The sequence below is a fragment of the Xiphophorus couchianus genome, chromosome 9 (assembly GCF_001444195.1).
Source record: "Xiphophorus couchianus chromosome 9, X_couchianus-1.0, whole genome shotgun sequence".
Lineage (NCBI taxonomy): Eukaryota > Metazoa > Chordata > Actinopteri > Cyprinodontiformes > Poeciliidae > Xiphophorus > Xiphophorus couchianus.
Window position 1 is genome coordinate 3,295,753 of NC_040236.1, and position 15,668 is coordinate 3,311,420.

Sequence of the window (15,668 nt, forward strand, 5' to 3'; positions counted from 1 at the left end):
AAGTGTTTCTTGTTTTGGAGAATGATTATTAAGGAACAGGCTGTCTTCTTATTGTAGTTAACGCATTTTATGACGGTCCCTTTAAACCGGCTGCTCCTCAAACATGGCCGACAGTTGACAGGGGACGCGAGGGACTTTCCCCCCAGCTTTCATTTCTGACAAGTTCTGTAAAAGTTTTAAAAGCGACTCTCTAACCGTAGTTAGCGACTAACATGAGGTTAGCCGTTGAGAACTTGGTAACACTGTAGAAAAATGGTTTAGTTTTATTTTTTTGTTATTCGCGTTTAAAATGTACAGTTCGACGCCGGACAACGGTCTGATGCGCTCTGAGGAATGTTCTGGCAGCGCTAGCAACCTGTTGGTCCACCGGAACCTCAGATCTGTCCGGAGACGGCAGGTTGAGAGCAGCATTAGCTTGTTAAGTTTGGCGAGCGAAGAGGACGAAGACGTCCAGTTTGACAGTAGGCAGCTTTTCTTCTTTTATAAGAGTGTCATTTTTACCGAATAATTCGTTTTCATCGCATTTGTAGATACACAATCAAAATAAATAAAATAAAAAATGTTCATTGATGCAGGTTTTCCAGATCCCGCGAGGCTAGCTGCAACCCATGAGACATCACTATGACCTTATTTGATTATATGAATGAATTTAAGATATGTTAGATTCAAGATATGACAGTTAAAATTGACATAACAGATGTGTTGTCCAATTTTCTTAATGAATTATCTTAATTAATTATTCTTTTGTGGAGTAAATAATCACAATTTTAACATTCAACCATTATTATATTTTTTAAGATGCAAGCTCTAAAAATCTTCAACTGTTAGGGGAATGAACTGTTTTCTGTATATTTTTAAATTAATTTACTATTTCAGAGGTGATAAATGAAATAATTTACATATATACATATATAATTATATATATAATCATATATGATTATATATATATGATTTATATAATATATATTTTTTTTATTGCTTAAAAACAAATTAATGGCTTTCACAAAAACAACTTTCCAGCATAAATATTATTCATTATGGTTAATAAGCTATCTATATTAGGAATTTAGGCCATATTGACTAACTACACTTCTTGATTAAAATGATCAAAGTTGTGCATATTTTTATGTGTGACTAGACTACCTGCAATTGTAGCTCATGAAGAACATTATCCTGTTTGTCCTCTTTCTCCCCAGTATTATTAAGCTTAGTTATCCGTGTGATTTTTAACATTTTTGTCTCATTTTATGATGCACTTTGGGCTTTTTGTTATTCAGTAAAGGGTTAGGTAAAGGTTTAGAGATTATTATTCCAAACCAACAATCTGCAGTTGGGTGTAATGTCCACTATGTAATGAGATTTCCATGGTGATGGCAACAGTACCACTGTATCTTGGTATTTAAAAAGTTTAAAACAAAAAAATGGAAAGTTATAGCTACTGCTTAATTTAAAGCCAAACAGCTGTTGTTCAGTTGTGGCTGAAGTACCATTATGAGGACCTCCTCCAGTGATCCAGATGGATCCTCCAGTGATCCAGATGGATCCTCCAGTGATCCAGATGGACAAAGGAGCGTTCCCAGGTGATACTCCTCTCAGCAGGTGTTACACTGTGTAGCCATCACTGCTTTAAACTGACCTAAAAAACGTTCAACATTCCCATTCTTTGTACTGGTTTCCATAGTATTTTGAAACAAATATTAAAAGCACAATTTGAAGAGTTTTCATATTCAAGTGCTCATTGTGTCAGCATTTTGGAACAGCTCTTACTTGTTCTTTGTGTAGACTTTTGATACTTTTTGTTTTTGAATGCAGTGCAACTCTTGAGGAATTTTAGCCTTTTCATTTCTTTTCTTTTTTTAACTTTTGGACAATTATGGCCATGGCAACAAGGTATAGTTTTTACAATTCTGATCAGCGTCTCAAAAAGCTCAGTTCCCAGAGTTGAAAAAGAGGCTTTGAGGATTCAGAGCAGAACGAGAAGGAGGAAGATCAAACCATCATATCCTGACTCCAACGTTTATCTGCCCGGGTTTCTAACCGTATGGCCAGGCACAGATTTAAAGAAGAGTGGCAAAAGCAAATGAGGAGGATTAGCAGAGCTTTCCATGGACTGATGATGTCATCAAAGATGCTACTGTGGAATCTCATCTTTGCTGCTTGGAAATGGAGTTGTTAGAATGTCATGATACTTGTGAGGCTGTCATACTGCAACTGTCTTCAGTCAGAGGTTTTTTTGTATTTGTTGCGAGACTGACTGCTACCTGGAAGGAAAGATCCTTCCTGCCCACAGCATCGCAAACCACAAAGCCTCTTAGAAGAGACTTAGATGATATGAGTGATGATGACATTTCATTTCTCTTTGGGTTAGGTAAGGTATCTTTGAATTGAATCAAACTTCTTAATTATTATTATTTCTTAATTATAATAATCATGTTTACATACATTTTGGCATTACTGAGCAGCCTCTTTTTTTTAAAACTTAAATTATATATTTATTTATTTTTTGCTACCTGTGTGCCTTTGCTTCCGATAAACTTAAATGTCCCCAGTCAGGGTCAAATGGAGGATTATTCTATTCAAATAGTATACAGTACAGTAAACAGTCATACAAAAGCTATGCAGTAGTAAATAAATGGACAATTTAAATCCTAGAAAATGCAGCCCTACTCCGAGAAACTCAGCTGAATGAATAAACAGTTTGTTTATTCTGACTTCTGCAGAGCATCGCTCCGTTTCTCAGTTCTCTGTGAAGCCGGGGAAAGTTCCCGGCCAGTCTGGCACTTCCTCTGACGTTTCTTTAACAGAGCCTGAAATTATAGGATCTCTATCAGTGGATTTTAAAATATTTTTTTATATATATATATATATAAAAAAGCTTAGTGTGCTTTCATACCAGTAAGCTTCTTGTGTCTATTTTGTTGGTAAATCCCCATTTCTAAAAAATATTCATATTATTTCTTTGCTCCATTGGATTTCCTTTTGTAGTATTTTGAAAACTATCAAGACACACTCAATTGGTACACACATACACACACATTCTGCGTCATGAGGAGAAAGCGAGTGCCTCATTTGCCCCCGCAACCCCCTACTCCCTTCCCTTTTTGGCACATCTCATCTTACTCGTGTGTGTGTGTGTGTGTGTGTGTGTGTGTGTGTGTGTGTGTGTTGAAGAGGGGATGGGCTGGTCTCCACTGGACATGGTAGATAAGCCTGACTGCTGGGCGCTCCCTTATGTAAAAACAAGATGAGTTCACTTCATGTACTGCAGTCAGAGGGAACAGTCATTAAAGCTTTCATTGTCAGACATGGACCTAGGAGACAGAAACATTGTTGAAATGATAGCAAAAGTAATTGAAGAAGGTATGTGGCTAAACTTAAAGTATAGTATGTTCCAAATATTAACCAAATATATATATATTTTTAAAGAATATTCATTGTCTGTGTGTATGCTCAGCTTCCGATTCGGAGAGTAACTGTGAGCTCCTGATGGCCGGCAGACATTACCCATCCGTACAAGAGTTTGCCTCTGCGATCCCCAACCACCTTCTCCTCGGCTCGCTGCTGGAACACCTGTGCTGCGTCTACGAGAGCAATCCGGCGCGCTCGCGGATGCTGTTCAAAGGTAGCCGCTCAGCAGGCTTCATGTTTCACACACCGTCACATAAAGCAGCTATTCTATTTGAATTGCTCTCCTCCTCTGACAGTGATCGGCCAGCGTTTGGCAGCCTTGAACCTTCTGTCACCTTTGGCCATCAGTGATGAATTCAGCACCATTAGACTGCAGCACAACCGAGCGTTCACTGAGCTACTTAACGCCGCCAGCTCCTCGCTCTATCCACAGGTACAGTTCAACAGTTTTGTAATGAACACATTATGTCTCATCACAACAGCAGAGTTTAATGTACTTTACTGGAAATCAATGTGATCGACACAAAGCATCGCAGGAGTTGTTGTTTACAAATAAGAATGAAAACACTATTTGGTGTGCACTTTTGTTCAGCACATCTGAGTTATTATATTTGTAGTTTCACATTTTGCTGTAAATCTTGTGGGGAATGTAAATGCAGTTTTGTGCTACTTTGTGTTGCTCTGCCACATAGAGTCTTTATAAAATGCATTGAAGTTTGTGACAAAATGTCAGGAAGATGAAGGTGTTATGGATGCTTAGATGTTTAATGAAGTTGTGGATATGGTGTTTGACACTTTGGGGGGAAGAAAAAAAGTTTTTGCTTTATCAAATTAGTTAATTTATTGTTACTTTTGTTTTATTCACAGGGCCAACAATGTCTTGGCACAAATCCACATAACCCAGCTGTAAGGTAACGTGCCTAGAGTTATTTCTGTTTTCCTTTCTAGCTATTTTTTGTGCAGTCTAACAGCCTGATCTGACCACAGGCCAAAGGAGGGGCTGTTTCAAGCCCAGACTTCACGCTATCTTAGTGAGTTTGAAGAAATATGTCGGCTTGGAAAAGGATCATATGGAAATGTTTTTAAGGTATTACGATGATCTTTTTTTTCAAATTTTTTAAAAACTTTTTTCATGTTCAGATTTAATTTATTTTAATATAATTGTAACTGTGATTTCTTGTCATCATTTTGTAGGTTGTAAACAAACTGGATGGCCAGAGTTATGCTGTGAAGAAAATTCTCATCAAAAGAGTCTCCAAGGAGGACTGCATGAAGGTCGGCTTCCCCGTCTTCTGTAAAACTAAAGATTTAAACTGCATTGTATCATTTATAATGTAATATGCCTCACCCTACTCAACAGAAAATATTTTTTTGTATTTTATTTTCATTTTTACACATGAATTGAAATCATCCATGTGTTTGGTCATCTGCTTGCCTTTGGCATGGGATCAACAGTGTTTTGCTCCCGCTGCGACAATTATTTGAAGTTTATTGGATGTAATTGTGAATATTATCAATTACTACCTCACAGAGCATTGTTTATTTATAGTTTTACTCAGAAATGACAAACTTTAGTATATTGTATTGGGGCTTTATTTAATAGACCAAACAAAGTAGTTCAGATTTGTCATGTGGGAGAAATATGGATTTGACTTTAAAAATGTTTCACAAAACTTTTTGTTTTGGAAAGAACAGTTGGTTTAAATGTTTCTAGATGGACAAAGCTGGTAGAGGCACATCCCAAACGGTGGTCCAACAAAAAATTTACCCAGAGGGTTAAAGCAGCACACTTTTCAATTTTGTTTGTAAAAGTCTTAAACAATAACGAACAATAGTAAAATAATTGTGTGTGGGTCCTTCACAAAATGTCTAAAAAACCTCAATGAGTGTGAATCCTTTTGGAAGGCGACGTATTTCTAATGCCTGGTTCACACGGCAAGATCTTTATGCTGATTTTTAACGTTTGACCCAATTTTCCTCTTCTGACAATCTTAATCTGATTACTGTGATACTATAAAGATAATCTTTAGAGCACCACTCCTCTAACCAGCACCTTTTTTGTAGCGTTTTTTTCTCTTAAAAATAGTCCACAAACTATTATCATTGTTTGTTCTCAGTCGGCCATGTTTATTTCCTCTGAACTCACGTTTGATCTTGAGATTTTTGTGAGATTTCCTGACTATCATCTGAATGTTGGTGAGTGGAATCTATCTGTGTGTGGTGTGTTGTCTTAGGCGTGTGGCTGAACACCACACACTGCAGGACCAAACCAGTTATATCTATGATTTATTGTCATCATGTTTAGGCTCTCAGGCTTTGAAAATCAATCAACAAATTTAAAATGTTGCCATGTGAACCTGGCACACAGCTAGATGGGGATCAGGCTGTTAGATTGTTAGATAGGGGTTTTATTTTTGAATTGTTTCAAAAGAAATGTTTGAGTTTAACATTTCCTCCTGATCTATGACGGGGCCTCAATCTAACCGGGCCCCTGTGTGTATTCTAGGTCCTTAGAGAAGTCAAAGTGTTATCCAGCTTGCAGCATGTAAACATTGTGGGCTATCACACTGCATGGATGGAACATGTTCAGCCAGCCGTCCGTGAGTCTTCATCAGGAAACAAGTTGACCCAACATTAATGAGAGAAGATTTAGACTGATCTGTCCTAACTCTGGCTTTAATGACCTCCTTTGTTGTAGATCTTGAGTCCCACCTTCCTGCTCTGGAATCCCCTGGACAAAAAGATGGGTACGATTAGTCATTACTTTCTCTCAATATCCTTTAGTTGCATTAGCCTGCAGCTGTCCCTAACTGACAGTACACCTCCTATGCTTTATATCTTCATTATTTCATTCACAGTTTCGATGACAGCCTTGACAGCAGTAGCAGCAGCAGCTCTTCTATAGTTTTCCAAAGCCACAGTCAAGGAGAGACTGGTGCTGCTTCCAGTGCTAAAGGACCTCCAACAGAGAGCCAGCCAATCAGAGCCTTAGTCTCAGCCCAGGACCGCCAGGTGGCGTGTCCCAAGACGGTGCGCCTCCTCCCGGAGAACTACGTCCCCTGTGTGTTCCTGGGACAGGGGGAGCCCAGAAATGGCTCCAAGTGTCCTGCAATGGGCTGGGATCGATCGGCCATGTTGGACGAGGACTCGAGCAGGAGCAGCGTTGAGCTGAACAACAACTCCTGTGTTGACAAGGACCATCAGCAGTGGGCTGAGATCCACACCAGAAGATCCTCTAAAGATGTGGGTGTTTTAAAATCTCATAACCACTACTTTGTCTTTTTTTTTTCTCCCCAATTTTTCTGTAACCAAAACATCATAAACAATAGTGATGCACTGATCCGATATTAATATCTGTATCGGCCTCCATATTTTGAAAACAATTCCAGATTGGGTATTGGTAGCAATGTGTACAATCAGTCAGATCTATTCAGTCTAATTCTATGCTTTGTGCTCTGAGCACCGTCATGCCATATTATTTATTTTACTTCATATTTAGAATTCCTAATTGCACTTTCTGAACCATTAGAAAGGTTTGTTAGTTTATTTTTTGAATGTTTGACCAAGGTAGTCAACCTATTGATTTTATTACTTTGTTTATTTATTATTTATTTTACATTGGTTGTTCTGCTCCTATTTGCACTGACTGAATATATTAAAGTTGTTTTTACATGTTTGGCCAAACTTGTGGAGCTGTTGTGTATTTCAGTATGCTGTCCTGGTGCAGTTAGTAAATGAACTAGTAATGCATTTACTAGTACTAGTAAGTACTTTTATGTCTGTTTAAAAAAGAAATGTTTTGAGTTAATTCAGCTGTTTTTACGTATCAGATCGGTATCTGTGGACACTAAAGCTCAGATATCGGAAATGAAAGAAGTGGATCAGTATATCCCTAAGTATCATTTAATATTAGTTTTTTTTTTCTATGTGCAGGTTCAGTTCCACCTGATGCTGTACATCCAGATGCAGCTGTGTGAGCGCTCACTAAAGGACTGGATCTCTGACAGGAACTCCAGGCCACAAGAGGAACACATCCCAAGATGTAAATATTTTTACATTCTCTACAATCCACCAAAAACTCAGTTTCCTCATATTTATACAACTTGAAATGAATTCTCTACTTTGAACAATTTCCAGAATGCCATTTGGGAAATAGAATATTTTGCTTCAATTCAGCAGTCAATTCTGCTTTCTGCATGTGTCTGCAGCTCCTTATGACTGTGTTGATGCTGAACTTACACTGAACCTGCTGAGGAACATTCTTCAAGGGGTCGAATACATTCACTCCAGAGGAATAATGCACCGAGACTTGAAGGTAACCGCACTAGATTTTATTTCTCATGTTATTCATTTAGGTTTCTACAGCTTTAATTGTTTTGCAAAAGCAAATTTGGAAATTGTCCACAAATGTGTGGACAACCTTTTTAAATTTCTCCACATTTTGCCACACTACAGCCACAGATTTTAAATGAAGTACTTTTTTTAATGCAACGTTATGAGATAGACCAACACAAAGCTTTGCACAGTTGTGAGGTGGAAGGAGAATGATGGTTGTTTTATGGATTGTTTTTAGGATTTCTCTACAGCTCCTCTATTAGTCAATACTCTGTTGAACCACCTTTTGCAATTATTTATTGATTGATTTTGATTTTATTCATTCATTCCAGACATGTCACAACCATTGCTTTGAGCAAATCCACATTAATACTGGTATGAATCTATGCATCTATATATGTAGGCATACATACTGTACATGTATGTATGTTTGCCTGTTTAGTTACAGTTACACTTCTTGTGGGGTGCAGAGATTGTGACATTATCGGAATTAACTTCTATCTATCCTGTTGACACATTCTCCCACCTGAGCTGTGCATCTCTGCAACTCATCCAGAGGTACCACTGGTCTCTTGACTGACTCCAAGTCTGACTCATTCCTGTTGTGGCTGATGCGTTTCTCAGAGCTCCGTGAGACGTTTAGTTTTGAATAGATATACACCTAACTGAGCACACATCACTGCTGCCACCAACTGGAGAGGAACTGCTTGTTCTGACAGAGTGAGTTACCTCCCCAAGAGAACAACCATTTACTTGCCAGTAGTCTCTCTGAGGTACTCTGTTTTTTTTAAAGAAGGTAAGTGGTTACACTGGAGTCTTAATATTTGCATTAGGGCACAGGTCTGCAACCTGCGGCTTGTGAGCTGAAAGTAGCTCTTTGTAACATCCACAATGGCTCTTACAAATTTCGCTAACCAAATGTTTTTATTTTAGTAGAGATGTAACAACTGTAAAATTTTTAACAGTTTTTCAGTATTTAATCAATTCTGTCTTGAAGTTTCACAACAAAATGACACAACCGTCAGTAATATTATTTATTTTTCATTATTACCTTAGAAACAGTCTTTTTTATGTTTTACATAATTTTCCACAACATTATCTTCCCGTAGAATAATAATGCATCAGTCTTTTTTTGTAAATGTTTTGTGTTTTTTTTTGTTTTGAAGCCAAAAAAACAGAAACAAAATCAGGGTTCTTTAAGAACGACCACACATTTCCTATGATTAATATTTATTAAAGCATTTAAGTTTGCCTTTCAGAGAAGGTTATGTAACATATTTTGGCTCTAAGTAGCTTTTGTTTATCTGAGGGGAAAAGTGTCTCTTTGGTTTGTAAAGTCTGCAGTTCCCTGTGTTAGAGTAACAGGTTCAATAGAAACACACCTCTGTGTTTAGATATTTTATTTGAGGAAAAAAAAGTATAATTTGTTCTCCAGTTTAGTTATGTACTGCTCAGCATAAAATTCAAGGAAGTTTGTGTTTTTAATGTGACAGGCAGTGAAAATCTTTAAGGTGAAGGAATACTTTAGCAAGGCATTAAATCTCATCTCAGCTGAATGGTTCAAATCTTGTAGCTCAGGTACATGCACATTGCCCTGCCGCCTCTTCACTCTCTGTCACAAACGAAAGGTTTTGGATCTTCCATTGGTTGAAGACAAAGTTGTACAAGCTTTCAGGAATAACTTTTCTCAGCTCCTCCTTTCTTCCTCTGATGTGTTTCAGATAAATATTACTTTTGCAAATATCCCGAAGTGTCTTTGGCTGCTGGGTTAGTTGGATCAGTTGCTCTCTCTGTTTAAAGAAGCGTGGCTAAGTTAAGGTGGAGGGTAAGCGGCCGTCGTGGCTGCAGACTGTGAGCGGGGCGCTCAGGGTGAGGAGTTTGATCAGCAGGGAGCCGTTCCTCATGTTAGGCGTGTGGTTCAGGAACAGGAACAGACAGCTCTCCCCTGCTGCGCTCGGCTTGTTGACACCAGCTGCGTATCTCAGCAGCAGGTCCACCAGCTGCTCGTTCCCCAGGCTGCACGCTTGGTGGAATGGCGACATGCCGGCCTCGTTTACAATGTTTGGCTTCGCTCCGTGCTCCAGCAGCTCACAGACGCAGCTCACGTCTTCATCCAGGACTTTGGTTGTTTTTGTCATCACTGCAACTGCAGCGAGGTGCAGAGGAGTGTTCCCAGAGTGATGCATCCTCTGGAAAACAAAGTTTCATTCAATAGATAGTTGAAAATAGCATTCTTTAAAGGGGGAAGGTAATGTAAAATTCACCTTTTTGAGCTTTATGTCATGTCACAATGTCATTCCATTGTTAAAACATATCTGGAGTGTTGCTTTGATTCTTTTATGCATGTTTGAGGAATCCCTTAATCTCCCATGGCAACCACTCAGGGGTGCCTAAATGTTTGCTTTCACAAAGCTCCTCCTCTGAGCTGCAGTCTCTAGCTGAGCTTCACCCCCACCACCTCCAATCAGCTCCTCCAGACCAGCAGCAATTAGCAAACACCTGATGGAATTTCACATATGCTGAGTTTATCATCCCAACTACTTTCTCAGTCCAGCCCTCCCAAGAACAGTTGTAAAAGGCATATTGAGAAGTACTGCTACAATGACATGCTGAAGGTGGAGTGAAAGAGCAGTAGCTTCAGGGACAGAGGCCAACTTGGGGCTGGATGGTATGGCTGAAAAACATATCACCATATAACTGTTTAAAATCAGTTGATATCGATAGTTATTGATTAGTCTTTTGGTTTGAATATCTGAAATGCTGCCACACTAGGGACGTGACTTCCTGTTTTGTCCAGTTTTCACTCCACACCCTTGTTTATTATTTTTAAGCAGCTATGCGGCACGGCACCCGAAACTGCTGCTCCAGCAAGTAACTCAAAAGGTTGTTGCTAGGTAACCAAAGAGTGAGTTAGCCGGTGCCACCCACTTTGCTCAGCTGGCTGTGAGAGGTCATGTATGACATACACAGCATCGTAACTTAAGGTAACACAGTTACATGATTGTGCTGTAAAATGGCACTATGTGCTTGGAATATACATAATACCGCCCCTTTAACTCATACTTATAGGTATGAGTTGAAGTGTGTGCGTAAATACCAACCATGTTGACGTGAGCTCCGTGGCTGATTAAACTAGATGCTATGTCCTGATGGAGGATTGATGCTGCCATGTGCAGAGGTGTCATTCCACTACTGTCCACTGCGTTCACGTTGGCGCCGCAGCTGATCAGCAGCCGCACAGCAGACAGTGCTCTGTAACGCACTGACAGATGGAGAGGCGTCTGCTGACTCTGATCATCCATCTAGTAAGAAACAACAAATTGACATTTGCAAAATTCTATTTTAAAATGACATTGTTTATTTATTTATTTTATTTCATGTTCAGAACTTGGGTAGGACGTGTTAAACCTCACCTGCGCGTTGACGTCAGCTCCGTGCTCACAGAGCAGCCGTAAACAGGCTTCAGCCTGCCTGCTTGCTCTCACCACAGTGGTCCAGAACTTGGAGGAAGGTTTTGTCCGGGTCGTCGTGGTGATTGGCCAGTTGATGATGACCAAATGTAGCGACGTCCGACCCAGCTTGTCCCTGTGGAAAAGGCATCGTTGGTATCTGTGTTCCAAAACCAGACCAGTGCGCTCACTGTCTAGACTTTGTGGTTTTGTTTCGTTTTTCCTGGTTGCACTCTTAGCAGGTAGTGTAAAAATATGGTAGAGTACAGCAGCTCTCAGGTTCTGGTTGCAACGTGTGTGAACTTGTAAACCCGTATCTGGGATGTTTGTACGCACTTGACTTGAGCTTCGGCTCCAGCTGACAGCAAACTCTGCAGGCTGTGGACTCTTCTGTACGTAGCAGCCAGGTGGAGGGGAAGGATGGCAAAGCCCTAATGCAACAAGAGACATCCATGGACCAGCTGTGTGTTTGAGCCACCTTTATTTTATTTTCAAGCATTAAACATGAAGTTGCAGCATTTCTGTTAGCATTTAGCCTTTTTAAGGTGCTACTTGTTAATTTAAGTTTAAAATGGTTTCTCTTAGAAGCCATTTCCAAAGAAGGGCCTTACCTTCCAGAACACTCCTCCTGATAAACCGTCCTGTATCTCTATCTGACTGTTGCTCCCATACTTCTTTACCATGTCTTCTATTCCTCTGACATCTTCATCCAGAACGGCAGTGTAGAATTCATTTCTGTAAATCTTAATAATTTTATCTCTCTTATCTCTGCTTTGGTCCTCGCCCATGGTGGAGGATTGCCGACTGACTGCTTAGAGAGTCTTCTTCAAGACTTCCATTGGTTTGATTCTAGTTATTCTGGTTTATCATAGTAAAGAGTAAATCTAAAAAGAAATGTCAACATCAACTTCCTCTTCCCTGTGTTTGGTGTTCTCATCAACTACTTCTCCTTCTGTGTTTGGTACTGAGTCATTCTGACCTTACTTTACTGTTGCGGCCCAGACCGATCTGATAACTCTGGCTGCATTCGGGGCCTGTTATGGGGGCTGTTGACACCCATCGGAGGAGTTACTGCTTGACAAAAACTTTCAATATTGCTTTTTTTTTTTTTCAAAAATAAACTCCTTTTTTTTGTTTTATTTCAACATTTTCATGAATGTTTGTGTCAAAAAAAATTGGAGCTGGGACTACCCATTATTTTACTATTTGCTTATTCTGACAATTAATTGGATTATACAATTTTAGAAGTATATTTTATAAGATTCAAATAAACAAATAATTCATTTTTTAAATAAGAAAATGAACATTTTACTGCCATAAATGCATGAACAGCATTCCTTTAGTGACTGCGTCATCATTTGTAGCAAAGGATGCACCTGCAGCTAAAAAAAAAAATCTGTCTGACATCAACATGTGAAAAGCTCCCGCACTTTCTGCTGGACTTAACATCAATACAGAGTAGGGCTAAGCTGGTGGTTATATTTGGAATTATCAGATAAAAGATTGAATAGCAAAAGGTTCATAATAGGAGATTTTCTTGTTGCAGAATTTGAACCAAGGTCGAGCAAAAGCTCTGCCACCTGAGGAATTCTGGGTAAAAGAGATTTACAGACAAATAAGGTTTTTTTTTTATCCTAAATGCAAAATGTATGTATGTCTTAAAATGTATATATGTATTAAAGTATTTTAAAATTGTAGAGAATACTTTTTGCAGGGGCTTAATGTTTTATATCAATTGATCTTAAATTTACAAGCACTTGAAAACATTAACTTTTAAACCACTGTTAGGCATAAAAAAAAACTAAGAATAAGATCCTTTTGGCAAAGTTCTGCAGCAGTCATAAGTGAGACGATCCCACTACTATTTCATTATTTCTCAAAATCTGTTTCTCATGTCTCAGTGGTTACAAATGTCTCACTTTTTCTCTCTGAAAGCCTGAATCCTACATGTGGACACGTTCTGCATACTCGGCAGATGATGTGTTAGCAGCAGCAGAGTTAAAAAATGTTTTCCCTGAAACTTTGGATTTCTCCACTTTTACAACTGATCAGACTTTTAGGTTTTAGTTATTAGGTTTATCAGTAAACCTAATAACTGGTTCTTAGGTAAGCCTAAGAACCAGTTATTAGGATGGTTATTAAGTAAACCATCCTAATAATTTTTCCTTCTTTTGTTTTTTCCAGCCCAGGAACATTTTCCTCCACGGTCATGAATGCCATGTTCGAATCGGAGACTTTGGGTTGGCTTGCAGGGATATGATAGTAGATGACCATAAAAGAACAATTTCACCTGGTGATGGTAAATTATTAAACTCTCGTCTTATTACATTCTCACAACACACCAGTAGATGGCGCCGTTTCCTCTGAATGGTTCTTTGTGTTTTCAGGTTCCACCCATACATCAGGTGTCGGCACGTTTGTCTACGCTGCACCAGAACAACTGAAAGGCTCTCATTATGATTCAAAGGTAATTAAAACTGTTACATCTTTGTGTTGTGATTAGATAGTTTATGAATGGATGATGTTTTAGATTAAACACATTCTTCTCTGTACATGTTGTTTTTTTGAACACTAAGAGTATAAATGCTACTCTTGCAGTCAGACATGTACAGCATTGGGGTTTTGGCTCTGGAGCTGTTCCATCCGTTTGGGACAGAGATGGAGCGGGTCCGGACCCTCGGGGACCTGAGAGAAGGGAAAATTCCAGACTCCTTCTGCCACAGATGGCCAGTTCTGACTAAATACATCGTAAAGCTGACGAGCAAAGACCCCAGCCTTCGGCCAGCAGCCAGCCAGCTGCTAGAGAGTGAACTGTTCCACAATAAAGACATGGTAGTACGGGATAAATATCTACCTAATACTGTTCATTTAATTCTTCAGAAATCTTGAAGTATGCAGATATAGTTTTGGATTACAGTGCATATGCATACAGCACATGTGTTTAGTTTGAAGTAGGTTTGGGCCAGATTCAGATACTAAGGCATAGTAGAGTTTACAAAGTTACAAAATGGCATACATGTGCCATCATCCAGTTCATTTAAAGCACTTCAAATGAGGCGCCAGAGAAAGTTCTGGACTGATCAGTCTAGATGTAGATCTGTCTAGGCTATTTCTGGACACTGTCATCTGGCTGAAAGACAACTATTTCTACTACTACATTTTTCCCTCACAAAGACATTTTTTCTTAAGGATACATTACTGAACATTGGTGTTCAGTAATTAGTGAAGTGAGGTTCAGAAACGAGCTGATTCTTTTGAACGGCTCTTTACCCTGTACGATAGGATTCTGCACACATCGCAGTGCCTAAGATTCTATTTCATTTAAAATTTGATTTATTTAAACGGCAAATAAATAAAATCCAGAGAGTTTTTTTGTTTTAACTTAATACATATAATTGAACTTTTTATATGAACTTCATCCACAAAACCAATTAATATAAAACTGTATTAGGGATAAATGGACTTATTAGAAAAATGTACCTTTTCAAAAATGAATCCTTTGAAAGGTACTTTAAAGTAAATGGATCCTGAATATTTGGTTCCTTTCAAAGAGTCCCATCACTAATTAACATTCAGCTGCAGGCACTACTAAGCTACTACTAACTTTTTATGTTTTGCTTATGCCCCAACTGTGTGTCACTAAGAGATGTGTTGCCTTATGTACATAATGCTCCAGCATCACCTTCCTACACTTTCAGCACTGAAGCCTACACAGTTTAGTCACCACACAAGCCAGGCTCCCAAAAATATTGAAAAATTCCATAACTCTCACATGCCATATATACTGTACATTTGCCACTTCAGTAGCATTTACACAACTACTACTCTAATATCACAGCAATGGCCAAATATTGACATTACTTAATCTCATGCGACACTGTTCAAATGTTTGGTCTGCCCTAATCATGATCCACTCTCCTCTGAGTCTCCTTTGCTTGAAACTGAAAGTAAAACTGTCATCATAACCTACTTTCCAGTGTCACTGCTGGCCCAAGCCTAGTTTCAAGTTCTCAACTTGTCATGCAAAAAAGTGCCATCTTTTTTGTGCTTTGTTCCACTTGGAGCTAAAGCTCCCATAATAACTACCAACCAGTTGTAATATTTATTTTCTTCTTTTTCAGGTCATCCACGGTTTACAGAAAAAAGTGGAAGAGCAGGAGGAGGAGATCATGCAGCTGAGGAGGCAGATCAGTCAGCTTCAGAACTCAAAAGTCACCGTTAGCTTCACTGAACTGGACAAAACCTGAGCCTCAAAAACATCAACAGATTGTCTAAACTTAATTTATTGAGCCCCTAATTTACTTGGTTTGACATGATACAAATGCCTGCATGTGTGAACATTTAAGTGTATTGTACTATAGATGGTAGTGTTCTTTTCCTTTTTTTTTTTTTTTTAACATTTGTTTTATCCAGCTGCTAAATAAACCATCTCAGGTGTTTCAAAAACACTGATATTTAGTTTGATTTTAATGTTTA

At 38.8% G+C, this 15,668-nt stretch overlaps 2 protein-coding genes across 5 annotated transcripts; one reads left to right on the forward strand and one right to left on the reverse strand.

Moving 5' to 3' along the window:
- Positions 1-76: 76 nt before the first annotated feature.
- On the forward strand, positions 77-15,644 carry eif2ak1 (eukaryotic translation initiation factor 2-alpha kinase 1). Of its 4 annotated transcripts, none has more exons than XM_028027435.1 (16): positions 77-461; positions 3,304-3,360; positions 3,455-3,622; positions 3,705-3,841; positions 4,276-4,319; positions 4,396-4,495; positions 4,603-4,683; positions 5,915-6,008; positions 6,107-6,155; positions 6,267-6,651; positions 7,342-7,450; positions 7,617-7,723; positions 13,377-13,491; positions 13,580-13,659; positions 13,791-14,027; positions 15,314-15,644. In XM_028027435.1, the coding sequence occupies exons 1-16, from the start codon at positions 290-292 to the stop codon at positions 15,437-15,439; spliced, it is 2,061 nt and encodes a 686-aa protein (XP_027883236.1). In that variant the 5' UTR covers positions 77-289; the 3' UTR covers positions 15,440-15,644. The 4 variants fall into 4 exon arrangements, with proteins under 4 accessions (XP_027883236.1, XP_027883237.1, XP_027883238.1 ...); XM_028027436.1 differs by having other exon boundaries at positions 13,791-14,024; XM_028027437.1 differs by lacking the exon at positions 3,304-3,360 and having other exon boundaries at positions 78-461.
- On the reverse strand, positions 8,764-13,370 carry LOC114150767 (ankyrin repeat domain-containing protein 61). Its single transcript, XM_028027440.1, is given in 5 exon segments — positions 8,764-9,932; positions 10,845-11,045; positions 11,157-11,328; positions 11,529-11,623; positions 11,804-13,370. Coding segments are annotated over 5 exon segments (1,260 nt in total). The 5' UTR covers positions 11,981-13,370; the 3' UTR covers positions 8,764-9,317.
- Positions 15,645-15,668: the final 24 nt, after the last annotated feature.